This window comes from Topomyia yanbarensis, chromosome 3 (genome assembly GCF_030247195.1).
Source record: "Topomyia yanbarensis strain Yona2022 chromosome 3, ASM3024719v1, whole genome shotgun sequence".
Classification (NCBI taxonomy): Eukaryota; Metazoa; Arthropoda; class Insecta; order Diptera; family Culicidae; genus Topomyia; species Topomyia yanbarensis.
This window is the reverse complement of record NC_080672.1, coordinates 287,458,835-287,476,024: the sequence shown is the minus strand read 5'-3', so window position 1 is coordinate 287,476,024 and position 17,190 is coordinate 287,458,835. Positions and strand designations below refer to the sequence as shown.

Below are 17,190 nucleotides of genomic sequence, written 5' to 3'. Positions count from 1 at the left end.
CAAGAAACTGCTAACGCATGTTTGCATCTAGAAGCAATCTTTGTATCAGTTGAATCATTTTTCCTTTATCCAGCCTTTATTGTTTAAGCCTACGAGATATTGTAGCTACGCTTGGCTTTACGAAATGTGTCGACGAAACCTAGCTGATATTCATTGTCCTCATGACATTTGTGGATACAGTAGGAATAGATAAAATTCAGCTACAGCCGACAGTGTAACAAACACCGTTTGTTGAGACAATTATGTTCAGTGCAAAATTCCTCCGTTAAGAGGTGATCGCCGGTGCTGGCCGCTCACGATTCCTGTTAGTGATTGTCGGGGTCGATTTGCGTGTCTTCTGTTCAGATTTTCTTATTCCGATTGGTTAGCTCTCAGGATACTCTCATATCGTTAATCTATTTAGAAGATAGCGGCCATTCTGGTACAGGTGAAACCGGAGTGAAAAATAGGTTTGTCTGCTTGTATGAGGTTTTAAGCAGAGTGTTGCTAGCAGGATAACAAAGACATCGTACATAATCATTTTGATAGTTATAATACGTATGTAGTTTTTTCCAGATGCTCTCATTCACTGTTGCCATTTCAAATTAAATCATATAATGGGAGGGAGGCATTGTTAGCTATTACATTATTATCTTCATCTCAGCAATTTCAAAGTTTTTGTTACATATCCAAACTATATTCAAATCGTTTACACAATTTAAATAAAACCTTTCGGTTGGTCCAAAGTTAAGGTAAATTAGATAGAAGTCTGATATTTAAATCGTTTTCGATCGTCTTGGTATCACTAGAAGCACATATATATCCATATTAAATTTGCAAAAGGGCGAATAAGATTTGTAAACAAACTTTTATTTTGATGGCTGCTCTTAATTTACTATAATTTCAAAGCAGAAAACAATTGAAATTACTTCTACGAAGGGTAAAAATTTACATTAACGCGTATTTTTCATGAAATTCCACTCTGCAGCAGACTAATGAGCAAAACAAGTTTGTTTACAAAAAATACTTTCGCCCTTTTGACGTATTAATATTGATATGTTGAAACAATTGCGCGCGCTTCAATTGCCAAGACATATGAAGGTCCATTTTTCAATGCGAATAATATAATCGAATTCCATAACAAGTGGTGTACTATGCCAACTGTTGCATACAATACAACTTTCATACCGTTCTGAATTGGTTGTCAGGGAACATATCTTAGAAAAAATATTATAAAAATCCTGTTGCCTAAAACAAGAGATGTTAGGAGGTAAGATAAACTTAAGTCACATTTTCCCGGCACACGTAATTAATATTTCACCCTTCTTACACCAATGATACAACATACATCTTGTATGGTGGGTTCCCTGGTGAATCCGCCATGATCCAAACACTGTATCTTTGATTTTAACCGAATGTACTTTTAATGACTAAGCGTTGATTTCTTCATCCTCGCTTAACTTTTGAACTAAGTTTAACGGTGCGCAGGTGAATAAATCGGTTACGATAAAATAGTACACATTTCATTTTCTCGATTACCGATAAACTAGAAGCTATGTTGATCGATCGACTTCTACCGTATTGTATGTTTTCAATATTCTCTTTTTAGCAGTGTTTTCATCAATTGTAAAACTCTTTGAACATGTCATATCCTATCTTTAACATTATGCTATTCTTGCCGTAATTATTTTAAAACTATTCTTAACTATAAATCTGCCAATACACTCGTTCTTTTGTGTTCTCTTTCATTGGTTTCGGACAACATTTCGATGTATACCGAGACTGAGCAAGCTCGTTCCTCTTTCTTTCTTTCTAGTGTCGCAATTCGTTCATTGGAACATATGTCAATCAGCATTAGGGGCATCATTAGTTGACCTCAGTTATCCCTCAAAGGACTGAGGGCGGGATAGTGGCAGTAGGAGAAGTTGGTCATCACTTGAAGTTGGTGTGATTCTCTAACCTTATAGTCAGGCCTACTAAAGGCACATCGTTGTTTGCACTGATCGCAATTTACCGCCGGTCCATACTTTAACTCGGAGTTTGTACACCTAGTCGGGGGAATGGTACAAATATGTTTGCGTCATAATCAAACGTACTTTTGACTTGGTAACAGCAATTGTTTTCTATTGCTGCAACTTTTGATAGGCTTTTGATGAATACAGGAATGGGACAATTGGATAAACGAGGTGTTAGGAAACATGAATCATAATTGAAAATCACAGAATGTAACGGTAACTGTGGATACCTCTTGTACCACTCTATTTGGCGAACCATTAATAAATGTTAGTGACATCCGTTACATTGTCTAATTTCCACATGCTTCATTATGGGAAAAAGGAAACATGAAGGATTTTGAAACAACAGACTTGGTGAAAATTGAAAACACAAACCTTTGGCATCTGGATCCGATGAAAGCCGCGATGATGTTGCAAAGTCCACAAGCGGATGGTTTTCCGTATTGTTTAACATTTTGCTCACATTTTTTACAAACCGCTGCTGTACTTCCTTTACTCGTTTGCTGAAATTCGGTGCGGCAATATGTGCATTTTACAATCGGGAACGATCCGCGGCAATCCTGGAAGTATTTATGATAAAAGTGCATCAGTATTTGGTAAATGGACAGTAATTTGAATTTTTGCAAATTGAATTCTTTAACCCAAATAAATTGTTTGCGAGTTGAAAACCAATATATTGATTGATCTTGTTCTCCAACAATCTATGAAATTTTTGGTCTGGTCCTGCGTGGTGAACAGAACCAGAACAAATTTTTTAACTTTCTTGATCCATTCCACACAATATGTCCAGTACTGCTAGATCTAAATTCCTGGTCTATGTTATACCAGATCTGAAAAAATAGATCAAGCAGTTTTCTGTAGCAGTTTGTGATTTTCAGCGTAGAGCAGAAATATCATAAAATATAGGGGATTTTGGGGACACATTATCCGAAAACCCTAACTTCCCTTATTTTATTTTTCAAGGGACGAGCTATTTGAATTCTAGGAGTTTCCTTTAAAAAAGGTATAAACCATAATTTTGCGAGTGCTACTTCAAAAGTAATGTATTTAATGCATTTTTCCCTCATTTCTTGACAAACATATGATTACGGTGTAATCATATGTTTGTTACCATTTTCTTCAAAGGAAAATTCCGGACAAACCCTTACTTGCCGAACACAGTTTACAGCACTAAATAAAAGAGAAAATGTTACTCTTTTGTCTACCAACAACTGTGATTGGCGATTTTCATCCAAAGTGAATTTTGACAGTTGGTTTATAAGCCCTAATCATATCTTTGTCGAGATTTCTTCCCATACTGACAATGGCACAACTTTAATCGAAGTGAGCGGGGATCAAAAACTGTCCAAATGATGTGAAATTTGGCATCTCGTCGCTGTTGTGCTATCTTATGACAAACGCCATTTTGGGGTAAACTGAGTTAGATATGCCACATCACGGTTCTAAAAAATCTCTACAAAGTTTCAGAATTTTGATATTCTGTTGGGTACTGAGATATAGAAAAAAACATAATGAGAAATTTTGAATTTTTTGCTTCAAATGACTGTGTCTGAGGTTTAACTCAAGGTATCTTGATATATAAGATGTTTTTATGTGTAAAACTCTCTAAAGAACACAATGGCATAATAACTCTCAAAACAAAATTACTCGAATTGTGAGAAAAATGTAGTTTTAGTTTTAAACTGGAAATATAGCATATTTGGAAAAACTGTAACCAAAAAAAAAACTATTTTTGCTAGATTCTCAGAATCATTTCCTTCAAAATGCATCTCACCGATTGTTTATAGGCCAAACTAAACCAAAGATATGATTAAAAGTTAATAATTGATGATTTTTTTCTATGGAAAATTTTCCATGCACGGTTATGACACGCCATACAAATTTTGTCATCTATACACACCTACGACACGTGTGAGTGCGACTTTTGTTTACATTTATAGTCAAAACTCGCAACATAGTCAACCGATCTTCATAATATTTGAGAGATTTATAAAGAATAGATTGTCGTCATTGAATTGTTTATACCATTTAAAATTTTCAAGATATTCAATCTCAAACTTTAAAAATCGTTTTTACTTTTTTACTTTGACATACAGCTAAGGAAAAATAATAAGACCACTAAGGCGTTGACATTACTTTTTGTGCTACTAACCTCCACGTTATAATAAAGATAATTTCATCTAGCGGCGGACACTAGTAATGATGTGTCAATGAGCCTTACCAACTTTGTGGCACGGAAAATGATGTGCTGCAAAAAGCTTTTACATTTTTGTAGGGATGCCATAAAACCACGCGACCTAAAAATAGGACCATATTCATTGCCTGATCAGAATTTCGTTCTTTCCCAAAATTTTGCAATACTATTGCAGATATATACTGCCGCTATAAGTATAACTGTCCCATGTGCTATGGGATTCAATGTACAAACGGGACAATTATGTGTAGCGCTGCAGTATATAACTTATGAGAAAAATCGGGAATTGCTTTAAAGGCTTATTTTATGTTGTAAGCTTATAGAGAAAAAGTGGTCGAACATAGCATTTTAGAAAAAAGGACAGAATATGATAAAAGACTTGGTGAAAAGGGAAAATTGCAGTGAGATATTGGTCTTGTCTTCTAGAAAGTTCAACAGTATGTTCGCCGTGATGCGAAACTACGTGTAGCGACGTGACGTCCAGGAAAACTACCGTCTTTGATGATACAACGGGAAGAGAAACTTCAACCAAATTTCCAACTGTGGCTTGGGCCACTGTAATCGCAGATGAGTGCTCTCCAATCGTTTTCATCGAGCTCGGCGTCAAAGTAAATGCGATTGGCACTATCGCATAAAGCGTGAGTGAACCAAGAATGGCTGAAACGGACGTTCCGAACTTCATTTCGTCGTATGAGTTCAAGTAGAACGGTTCTATATAATTTTGGTACGTTTGATATCAAAATGCATTAAAAATTGATATCAAAATGCATCAAAAATAGTTTTTTGTCGAAACGGTTCATAAATTATTTTTAAAGTAACTGTTGTGTGCTAAATTCGTTTTAAATATTTAAACATGACAAAGAAAGAAATTCTCACTCATTAGGGTGGCTCAAAAAAAAATTATTTTGATGTAACTGTTCATTGTTGATTTGATGATCGTGCGCTAAATTTGTTTTTAATATTAAAACATATTAGAATACAATCTCTCATTAAGATGGCTCAAAAATAATTAGCTTGTCGCATTTAATACTTGTTGCCTTTCTCTTTAGAAAGGCAATGCAACTACTCAGAAAATCTACTTTTTAAGTGAGACCCGGAAAGCTGAGTCTCTTATACCATTCGACTCAGCTCGCCGAGTTCGGCAAATGTCTGTGTGTGCGCATGTATGTGTGTGAGTGTGTATGTATGTATGTGACCAAAAATATGCACATCGGTCATTCGGAGATGGCCGAACCGATTTTCTCAAACTTAATTTCAAATGAAAGGTACAACGTTACCATAGGCTGCTACTGAATTTCATTCGATTCCGACATCTGGTTCCGGAGTTACGAGTTGAAGAGTATGATCACGCATGAAATTCCGATATAAATTAGTATCAGTATGTTATCTAAAAGATGCAAAAACTCACAAAATGTGTTCTAAATTGCTTTTATTTATAGTTTCAGCTCACTGCTTCCCAATTGAACCCAGGTGGACAATTTCGGCGGAACTGGAAGCTTCGGGAAAAGTGGCAAAGTTCCCGAAGTGAATTCACATGTGCTTCTTAGAAATTTCTGACTCTATTTTTTCAAATTTCGTTTCAAATGAAAACTACAGCATCCACTGCTTTGACTGCTATTAAATTTCATTGGAATCGGAATTCTGGTTCCCATGTTAGGGGTTAAAGTATGCGGTCACATGTGAAATTCCCATACAAACCGGTACAGTCATTATATCTAAATGATGCAAAACTAATTGAAATGAGTTCTAAATTGCTTGAAATTATTGGTCCAGATCACTCCGTCTCCTTGATTACATTGATAACTGTTGAAGATCCCAGAAATTTAAGGAAATGGCCAAGTTTCAAAATTAGATTCACATGCGTTTCTCATATATTGCCGGCTCGATTCTCATAATCTTAGTACTTAAATGAAGGGTATAGCATTCACATTGACTGCTATCGAATTTCGTTTGAGCGAAGTATTGGTTCCATAGTTGAGTAAAAGAGTCCGATCACACGTGAATTTCCCGGGAGCGGGCCACTTGGCATAAAGTCATTTGGCATAAGGTCATTTGGCATAATGGGCATTTGGCATAACGGTTATTTGGCATAATGGTCGTTCGGCATAATTTTGAGAATTGATCACACTGAAGGTCATTTGGCATAACGGACATTTGTCATAACGGTCATTTGGCATAATGACCATTTGGCATAATTTTGAGAATTGATCACTCTGAAGGTCATTTGGCATAACGAACGAATGTGTAGTTTATCAGGTGAATGACCCATAAGGTTAAAGCTGCACTAAGCAATAATAGTGATAATGTGTTGTTATCTATTACCTAATATCGATTATATTTCGAGAGAATTTTTTACATTTTATAACTGATTTTGCCTTCTTTTAAATATGAGCAGTTCTTTTGAGTTTGATTTTTGAAATTTTTGTGCTTTTTCATTCTTGCAATTATGGAATATTTGCGTACGGTTTAGTAAAGTATAGTGTAGAACTGCGATCCACCCGACGTATGTTTTGTTTTGGCTATTATTATTATGATCGCCAATGAGTTCTGGTTTTCCATACAATGTTACAATAATTCAAGTTATCCTTATTATCTTTCTTTATATTATGAGCTGTTCTTTCGAATTATTTACTTTATCATTTGTGGATTTCATCATGTTTTTCAAACGACAATTTATTGAATGAACGTACATATATTCAACCGTCGGTTGTTACACGGCTCTAGCACTTAGGGCGAAGCCAGTGCAATGCGGCTTTGCCGCATAACCGAGACCAAAGATCCGAAGCGGCGCAAAGCCGCTGAGGATCAGCTGGACGAGGTGGCCGCCGACCCGCCGTCAGAAGCGGCGGCCCCTCGCAAGCAAACCTGTGATCCACTCGTTTGCCCGGATTAATCTAACATAGGGGCTATAAATTAGTTTAAGTCCGACGGAGCGACAGCGCACAGTGGCACCTGTTCATATAAAGTCACAAGATTATAAAAAATGGTTTATGTGGCTAAAAATCGGGTTTTTAACTAATGTTGAGTCGCTGAATCCATTTCTGTTATCAGTTTTTAAATTCCATAAATCTTTTTGTCGACTACTTTTATATAAACCCATTTGAAGGCGTTAGACTTCAAAGGGATAATATACACGTTAATAATAGTAGTCAATTACATCGAATAGCAAAAATAATCGACAAAACTAGTAAAAATCACTAATTTTTCAGTAATAATATATATAGTAATAGGCGACCAATTTGTAAGAAGATTTATGAGCTACAGCGCGTCTCCATATAGGTGTTTTCAAAAACATAGACATAACAACTTCGGCCTAAAAATGCGCAAGATGAGACCTTTACATCTTGAAACTACACTAAATTTTGAGTCAGATTGATGATAAGTGACCCATGGGAGACCATCTCAAAAATTGGAAGACGTATAAAGATAAATTACTGATACGACATAGAATTTCTAAATTACTTTTCCTTGATACAGAACAAACGTGAATCATTTTTGCACAAAAAGCTCACATTGATAGTTTAAAATATTTATTCTTCTATCCAAAATACTCAAAACTACTCCAATCGACCGTGTAGTTCTTAAGATATCGCCATTTGAAGTTCGAAGGTATAAACAATTCTAATGAATTGAATTGAACAGAAATCCTCGACATCACCTGTTTCAACGACATGTGAAAAATTCAGTTTTCATCCGATTATGGTAAAATTTTTGAGATACTTTTATTTAAGTTAGAAGAAAAATTAAATAAATTTAAATATAATTAATCACAAGACATTCATTTTTAGGGTTTTGTCACTTGTCGTGCCACTGTGCAGCGATGTCGGACAGCACGCGACTTGAAGCGGTGTAGCGTAGCCACATTAGTCGTAAATGTTGTTTTATTAATTGGAAGAATAATTTAATTAATTTTGGTTCAAGTTCAATTTTAGTACTATTGGTAAACCAACTCATTTAAAGTCATTTGAATATCTAGGTACATAGTTGCCGTTATGCTTAAACATGTGATCAACATGTCAGCTGCTTACAACTGCATAACTAACTTTCCCTCGAACGATGAAGGTTATTGTCAACATACAATCAAAATACACAATACATACAAGAAAGGATATACTCAAAAACATCCTGGTAATCAATAACTTTATCAGCTTCAGCAGCAGCACGGCTTAAAATTATACCGAATTACCTGCCTTCTCGAACAGTTTTAAATTCTGTTTCCTCTGTAGTTCAAACAATGGCAAATGACCTCCAGTGTAATTACTTCTCAAAATTATGCCAAATGTCCGTTATGCCAAATGATCTTCAGTGTGATCTATTCTCAAAATTATGCCAAATGTCCGTTATGACAAATGACCTGTAGTGTGATCAATTCTCAAGATTATGCTAAATGACCATTATGCCAAATGACCGTTATGCCGAATGTCCGTTATGCCAAATGACCTTCAGTGTAAGCAATTCTCAAAATTATGCCAAATGACCATTATGCCAAATAACCGTTATGCCAAATGTCCGTTATACCAAATGAGCTTATGCCAAATGACTTTATGCCAATTGACCCAGACCCGAATTTCCCATATACATAAAACATGTTACCTTTCTCATATAGAAAGGATATGCAATAACACTGAAAATTAATTGCCTAACAGAGGCCCGAAGGGCCGAAACTCATACCGTTTGATTCAATTCGTTGAGTTCGGCAAATGTGTGCGTGCTTATGAGTGTGCATGTGTGTATGTATGTTACCAACAATCGCATATCGGTTATTTGAAGATAATCGAACCGATTTTCTCAAACTTAGTTTCAAATGAAAGGCATAGATTGCTATTGAATTTATTTCTGATACGATATCCGGTTCCAGAGTTACTGGATTAGACGTGCGGTAATAAAGTAAAACCCTATATAATACTGGAACCACCATAGATTTGCAGGCCAGAAGACGCTTTGATCACATTGGCCACGTAGGACGATCTTGACCCCCGGAGATACCTCTTCCATCATAATATTAAAACGGTTAAAAACAATAAAATGTGATTATTGCAATCACGGCAATTAAATTAATTTCGATCCAAATTCTGGCAACTTTGGCCACATGGACAGCCAAATGAACTTTGTTTAGTTTTGGTTTCGAGTTATTAGTGAATGCGCGAAAGAATCTCGATTACGAAGTATGTTCGTTGTGCTGCTATAATACAGAGTTGAATCCTGATGCATCCTAAATATGCAGTTATTATTATCATTCATAAATAAATGCACAACTAGCTGCCAGCTCTTTAAACATGTCAGATCGAAAATGATCTGAGAATATCTTCAGATTCCGTAGTTTCTGTCCCAGCATATCTTGGACTTCTTCACCAGCACCAATGACCGACAAATTTGTACCTATTGAATACATCTTATCAGATTTTATACATTGAGATATTTAATTTAGTAACACCCTACTATGTGTAAGAAAATATGATACAATTTTAAACAATTTCTTTCTTGAGAACATCGATGGAAATACATTTCGATTTCCGGCTTATTTTGTTTGTTTCTGTTTACGTGCGATTTAAATGTAGTATCGTTTTGGGATGTGTGTGTGGAAACCACGTGATGAATTTGGTTATGCGTCATAATCACGTTACACGCTCCTAGGGTTCGCAGTACCGAGCCATTTTGGCGAGAACCGGTACTGCGGTACTGAAGCTCCCAGTAGGGGAACATGGGGAGGCTTGACCAAGCGCAAAATTCTATTTTCGACTATGGCGTCTTCTATTCGATTCTTAAATTTTTTTCAAAAATATTTTTATACTTGTTTCGATCCGTTAAGGTAATTTTAAAAGTTTGGAATGAAAAATCCTTTCCGTACAGAAAATATTACTTGATTAATAAATTTGAATTAAATGATGTAATTTTTTATCAAACTTTGTATGTACATATCTACTCGACTACTAATTACTATTAATGTTCTAATATACCATCTTAATCCTTGTGAAGCAGTGAATTGATTTTACATAAACTGGAACATTGGAATAGTTATTACTAGAATTTGCATGACATTGAACGCAATAACTAATGTTGGGGAGACTTGACCAAGATTTTATGGGGAGACTTGACCACGTGGCGATCAGCTGAAGAAAGATACAAAATTCCTAATATTTATTATGCTTTGGTATCTACTGTTAATGTTAAACACGCCATAAAAAAATTCCACCCCAAACATAAGTCTTTATATTTTAATATTTGTAAACAAAGTTAGCAATAGTAGGACTGATTTCGTGACGTGTGAACATGCAATGCAAGCAGTACAGTTAATCCTTGAAAAGAAATGCATTAAAAATATCAAAATTTATCAAATGCAACTCTTTAATATTTTTTCCTGCTACCTAAGGATCTCGACAATAGGGAAAAAAAATAATTACAGTATGTTTTATGTCATTATTCTTTTGTTATGATTTTTCAAAATTCTCTTGGTCAAGTCTCCCCACGCCTTGGTCAAGTCTCACCGCAATGAGGAGACTTGACCAGAAAAAACGATCATAGAAAAACTTTTGTAACTTTTCAAAAATTAAATTAAAAATTCTGCAAAAAATCATGAAGACGCGCAATAACTTTGCGCATTATATTTGAATGACTTTTGAGGGATTGAAGGCTTTTTTAATGATTTATGCAGTTTTAGCTGAAAACCTGGTCAAGTCTCCCCATGTTCCCCTACCGGTACTCGAATATAGCATATATAGAATAGCTGAATGATTCATATAGAACATAAAATTTATATAGGTGATTAAAAGCCACCTTGCAGACCGATATTTGGGTTCCGCTATCGAGTCTGCATATTTTTCAATTAAAAAGAGGTATGGTACCGAAAATACCGGTACTGGTTTTTTTCAGTACCGGTATTACGGTACCAATAATGGGTCGGTATTCCCGGGATTTTCGGTACCGGCATTACCGATACCCACAAACCTACGCTTCACTCTCGGTAACACGGGGCAATTTTTATGATTTCAAATTGACCTATTTGCCTTTCTCATATAGAAAGATTATGCAATCGCTCCGGAGTTCCGGAGAGTCGACTCAGTTCGACAAGATTGGAAAGTGTTTGTGTGTGTATGTGTCTAGGTGGCAAATAATATTGCTTCTGAGAGATGGCTGGACCGATTTGCACAAACTTACTCTTGAATGAAAGGTACAACCTTCCCATCGGCTGCTATCGATTTCAATTCGATCGCGATTGCGGTGACGGAGTTACGGGTTGAAAAGTGCGGCTACACAGCAATTTTTTATTTAAACTGGTACCACTATCAAAATAATACAAAATTTATTAAATTTGACGAAAACTAGAGATTATAGAGATTTTTGTTTCAAGTGTTTCACCGTCGACGCGTAGCTCATCAAGTTCGTGTTCAAGTGCAAAATGTTTTAAGAATGTAATAGACATTTCCACAATATATTGAACATAACCAGTTTGGAGAAATGAGAAAAGCACAATTGCACCACTAGGTGGATTAAAACAGGTTTTTAGTAGCTATGTTTGTACACTGTACTATTTTTTTATATTAAAACATATCGAAAAAAAATTCGTTAGGGAGGCTAAAAAAACAAATTTGTCGTTAAGGTTCTTAATTTTTGTTTGTTAATTTTGGTACGCAGCATTTATGTTTAATGTTCAAAAGATTTAATTTCCATCTCATTAGGGTGCTTTAGAATTATTGTTATGTCTTAGCAATTCAAATAAGATAATTTTGAATAACTTTGTAACGTTGAATTTATTTTTGACGTAAATTGATAAGCTAAAATATATATAAGTATCCTGACGCTGAAGAAAGCCATTGGCCGTGCGTGGGCCAAAATACCGGCAAATCACATTCACATGCTACGATCACACTACGAGTTAAAACGTGTTTGATGCCTTTTTTCTTGTTGCTAATTATTATAACGTGTTTTAACTCTGTAGTGTGAACATAGCATAAGAGTTAACATTTATGAATTGAATGCGTTTCTTTCTATTTTTGTGATATATAAAATGTAAATGGGTCAAGCCTTCTTAACCTAGGTGAGTTGAAACACCTTGTTTCAACTCTCCTCGATGATGAACTTCTAGTCTTATGGTGATATTATAATCACATAATCACACTCAAGATTCTTCTTTCCTATATTGACAACAGTGATCAACGTTCTCAATTTATTAGCTCTAGGTCAACCAAGGAGTATGCATTTGTTCTAATTGTTTGCTCCTATCAGCTTCTGAAGCTTAGAGCGATGTGACCATAATTTAAAATGAACCAAATACTACCGACATGGATACCAAATTACCTGTTTTCATAAACCACTTGTAGTGAAAAAAAGTAAATAGTCACTTGTTATATCAACCATTTTAATAAATGCAGAATGTTCTAGAGGAAGTGATTGGAAAGCATACATAACTAAATATATGAAAAATGGACATCAGCTTTCTTAAGTTTACAGTTATAGTGGTTAGGTGAAGTATCTTATTGTTATCACTGTTGGGTAAGTGCAGAAATTCCTGCATTTGTAACCAAAATCTAAATCTAAAGCAAGTGTCAGTTTATACATAGATATACACTGTGAAAAATAATGATAAGAAGGCATGTCATTTTAAGGAATTATCTTAGTGTGATCGAATAAAAATGACACAATTGTAACATTTGATGCTTTAGAAAACGTTTTGATAATATTTCAAGTAATTGGTTACTTGTTTCAACTCACACTCATTGCTGTTTCAACTTACCTCGGTATGAGGAGAGTTGAAACAAAGAGAACACTGTTACAAAAATCAATATATTGATGCTTTGTTATTGATTTGTACCAGTTATTCTGATGTAGTTTGGTAAAGCATAAACAGAAGTAAGAAATTTAAAAATAAGCAATCATCGAATGACAGCTTTTGTCTATTAATCTAACAAAAACAAAACAATTGTTTCAACCCTCCTCGGTCTCCCCTACTCAAGGGAGAGCAAGGAGTTGAAGGAAGAAAGTTGAGAAAAGCGTGGGGTAAATAGGGTCATATGAGCAAGCTTAGTTTCCCGGCAAACCTTTTGTCTTCTACCGCAGGAGTCAGAATATTTTGGCATCTGAAATGCGCATCACCTGAGTCTGCAACATGTTCCGGACGAGCGTAAAGAAATTTGTACTTGATGCTGTCGGAACCGACAAATTGATTTCAAATATAATACGTAAACTTTCATTGACTGCTAATGAATTTCATTCAGTACTGACTTTTGGTCCCGGAGTTACAGCTTGGTTATTGCCGGCACATATAAACTGGTACAATCATAAATCTATTGAAATTAACATCAAATTACTTCGATTCGCTGGCCTAGATCACTGATAGTGAATTAAAGATTCTTAGAACAAATAATATGCATTCGGGGGTTGCACTCTCCCATTCACCCCTACCGCACCCCGCCCCACAACTCTCACCCCTCCCCCCATCTCAGACCAACCTCACACCAGCATTCACCCACTCGTATACAAAAATATGTTAGGTTGTTCCCAACGCATCCACCCGTCCTACTAATTATCCCCCTACTTTCCCATATCACCTCGTATTTCAAAATATGTTAGCATAAAGCCAACATTGAACTCACGCTCATTAAGCTAATAAAATATTTTACTTTTGTTTGTTTCAAGTGTGTCAGCGTTGGTATGCTGCTTATCAGGTTCGTGGCAGTCTTGCATTCACCAAGTGTAATAAGAATGTAATAGATATTTCCACAATGTTATATCCCAAGTAGCAATTGCAACTTGTTGAAAGTTTTAAATGTTGCACAACTGCTACACAATATTTTTTATTGTTGGATATATTTGAAAAGAATTTCCAATGGTTTTTAAACTGATTGTGCAACTATGTAACTATAGAGCTGGCCAATAGTGTTAAGTATGCAAACATCAATAACAGTTGTGAAACTAATCGGAAATTTTGATTCGATTGTTTGATGTTGCTGTACAAATTATTTTTTTATAATGTTCGAATTTGATTGTAATTGTTATAGTTACATTTGAATTGAACTGTTTTAAAGGTTTCAACCTACACATGCACAAAATCCTAAATTTGAAATCATTTCCTAAAACTTGAGAATGCGCTTAAACCGTTCTTACGATAAAGAATAAAATCTTGCCGCAAGAGAAATCAGTCAGCAAAACGTCGGCGTATCTCTATAGCAACTAGATGACTATTCAACAAATGTTCATCAAAATATTTCACACAATGTGCTGCCACCTTTATATTTAGTAAAATTAATTTGAAATCTAATCTAAATGTGCATTCCCGAACCGCTTTGCTCACAAGTGGGTATAAGAACAGTTCATGTGAGTGTTACGGTGGGTTAAAATTTTATGGGGTACTCGCCATCATCCCATCGCTCGCTTAAAAATTGGATGAATCAAGTTAGTCTACACATACACAGCCAATACATGTAGGGATCCTGGAAAATTGCAGATGTTCGCCTACAATTTTTCTTGTCTATATTAATGATTGTGGTACATATGCTATGTCGTCGCTGTTGTGCTATCTTATGACAAGCGCCATTTTGCACATTTCGAGAAAAACGATTTTTAAAGTTTGAGATTGAATATCTTGGAACTTAAAAATGGTAGAAAGAATTCAGAGAAGACAATTGATGCTTATATCTATTCTGTATTAATCTCTCAAATATTACGAAAATTGGTTGACTATATAGCGAGTTTTTACTAAAATTGTAAACAAAAGTCGCACTCACACGTGTCATAGGTGTGTATGGATGACAAAATTTGTATGGCGTGGCATAATCGTGCATGGAAAATTCTCCATAGAAAAAAATCATCAATTTTTATCTTTCATTCATATTTTTGGCTTCGTTTGCTCTATAAACAGTCGGTTAGATGCATTTTGAAGGAAATGAGTCAGAAAATCTAGAAAAAATAGTTATTTTTGGTTACAGTGTTGCCAAATATGCTATATTTCCAGTTGAAAACTTAAACTCCATTTTTCTCACAATTCGTGTATTTGTCTTTCCAAAATGAATAAGCCATTGTGTTCTTCAGATATTTTTACACATAAAAACATCTTATACACCAATATAACTTGAGCCAATACCCAGGCACAGTCATTTGAAAAAGAAATATTAAAAATTTCTCTGCACGTTTCTCGCTATATCTCAGTAACCAAGCAGCATGTTAAAATTCTGAAAACGCCACTTTGTAGAGATTTTTTAGGCAAGTAATGTGGCATATCTAACTCAGTTTACCCCAAAATGGCGTTTGTCATTAGATAGCACAATAGCGACGATGTTACACATTCATTAAAGCGGCCAGGCCAACTGTGCAGAATTAATATGATTCAAACATGTACGGCAATTAAATTATTCATTTAGTGAAGAATTTCTTCAACGAACCATTTTTAACCTTAAATAAGGAAGAAACGTGGACAACCGTACCGACCGTTTCAATTTGATGGGGATTTAATAAATCGTTGGGAGTGACTTGGCTAAGAGGGTTAATGTCACTCCTTTGGTGCCTGGGATGGGACAGAGGTATTTAGCTAATGAGCCTAGGTTATAGCGTTTAAGGATGAACCAAGTTACAACTAGTGAAAAAAACTAAATAAATGAATATTAAAAAACTGGATAAAACTGGCTCAAATTTCGAAAAACTGGAAGAATCCAGTTGAAACTGGAAGGTATGGCTGCTAAAGTGACTCCTTATTTCTGCTCTTGTATGTATGCAGCTATGGCGTAGAATGCACACATGGGAGCAACACACATCGGAGTGAAGAGGTTTATTCTAAAAGAGAAGAGCGGTGGTTCGCATGAAAATTGCAAAAAGCGTTTTTAGTCTTCTCTTTATTTGCTCTGAGGTGCATTCCATCTCTGCTTCCTCATACGTACCGTAACTCTCAAACAGTTCGGGTGTGTTTTTATTTCTGTGTGGTGTGTGATTTCTTCGCTTCGTCTCGCTGTTGCTTTGTGTCTTCTTCTCAAGGCCACATTCCTAGGCCTTTATTCGCGCGATTAAACAATAGCCAGTTGTATAAGCTGGAACGGTTCGCTCTTTGGAAAACAGTTTAAAGATAAATGGGTTTGTCTTTCTTGATAGAAAGTATATGCAATCACTCTGAAAATCGGTTTCCTAACCGAGGCGCGGAGGTTCGACTCTCATATACTATTCCACTCAGCTCGTCGAGACCAGAAAATATCTGTATGTGTGTATTTCCTAAACTCACCCATTTTTCCCAAAGATAGCTGAACCGAATTGCTTAAACTCAGTTTCAAATAAACGGTATAACGTGTCCATAAGCTGTAATTGAATTGTTTGAATTTTGTCGTTCGGACTTCCGATTCCGGAGTTTGAATAGAGCGGAGGTTGAATAGAGCGGTCACACAGCAAATCCCCATATACATTGGCAACACCGTGATGTCCAAATAGTGTAACACATATCTAAAAGGGGCCAACATTACTTAGATTTGCGGATTTAGATCACTAATGATCATTCATATCAGCTTCGAAAACATTGGTCACCTATGACGGATCTGGATGCCCCCGTGGAACTCGTCAAGATCCTACGTTAACGTCACACCTCTTTCTCAGCGAGTTCTTGACCAATCTTTACAAACTTGATTCCAAATGAAAAAACAATACTCCCATGGTCTGCTATTGAATTTCATCCATATCTGATATTTGGTTCCGGAGTTACAAGTTGATTACTACGGCCACATAGGAATTTCCCATATAAACCGGTACAAACGTAATACTTCAGACTAAAAATCCATTGAAATCGATATCAAATTATTTCTGTTTGCATGTCTAAAACACATTTTGCGATATTTTTTAGAAATTTTAGTAACCGAATTGATTGAAACTTTTGTACATTATAGTGTATCATGTCAACAACATTCTGTAATTTTTCTATGCAAAAATATCGACAGTCGCTACTAAGCCGTGTGATATCCGGCGGGCTGAAATCTTTTTTCACTGTTTCAGCCAAGAATAGAACATCTGGGAACTTCTCCCATGTCGTAAGAG

General features: G+C 35.6%; 1 protein-coding gene across 1 annotated transcript in view; it reads right to left on the bottom strand.

The window, feature by feature from the left end:
- LOC131689506 (clumping factor B) overlaps positions 1-17,190 on the bottom strand; it is a 51,101-nt gene that overhangs the window by 22,879 nt on the left and 11,032 nt on the right. Inside the window, 2 exon segments of the mRNA XM_058974644.1 lie at positions 1,940-2,027; positions 2,370-2,554. Of these exon segments, the coding sequence (XP_058830627.1) occupies positions 1,940-2,027; positions 2,370-2,554 (273 nt within the window).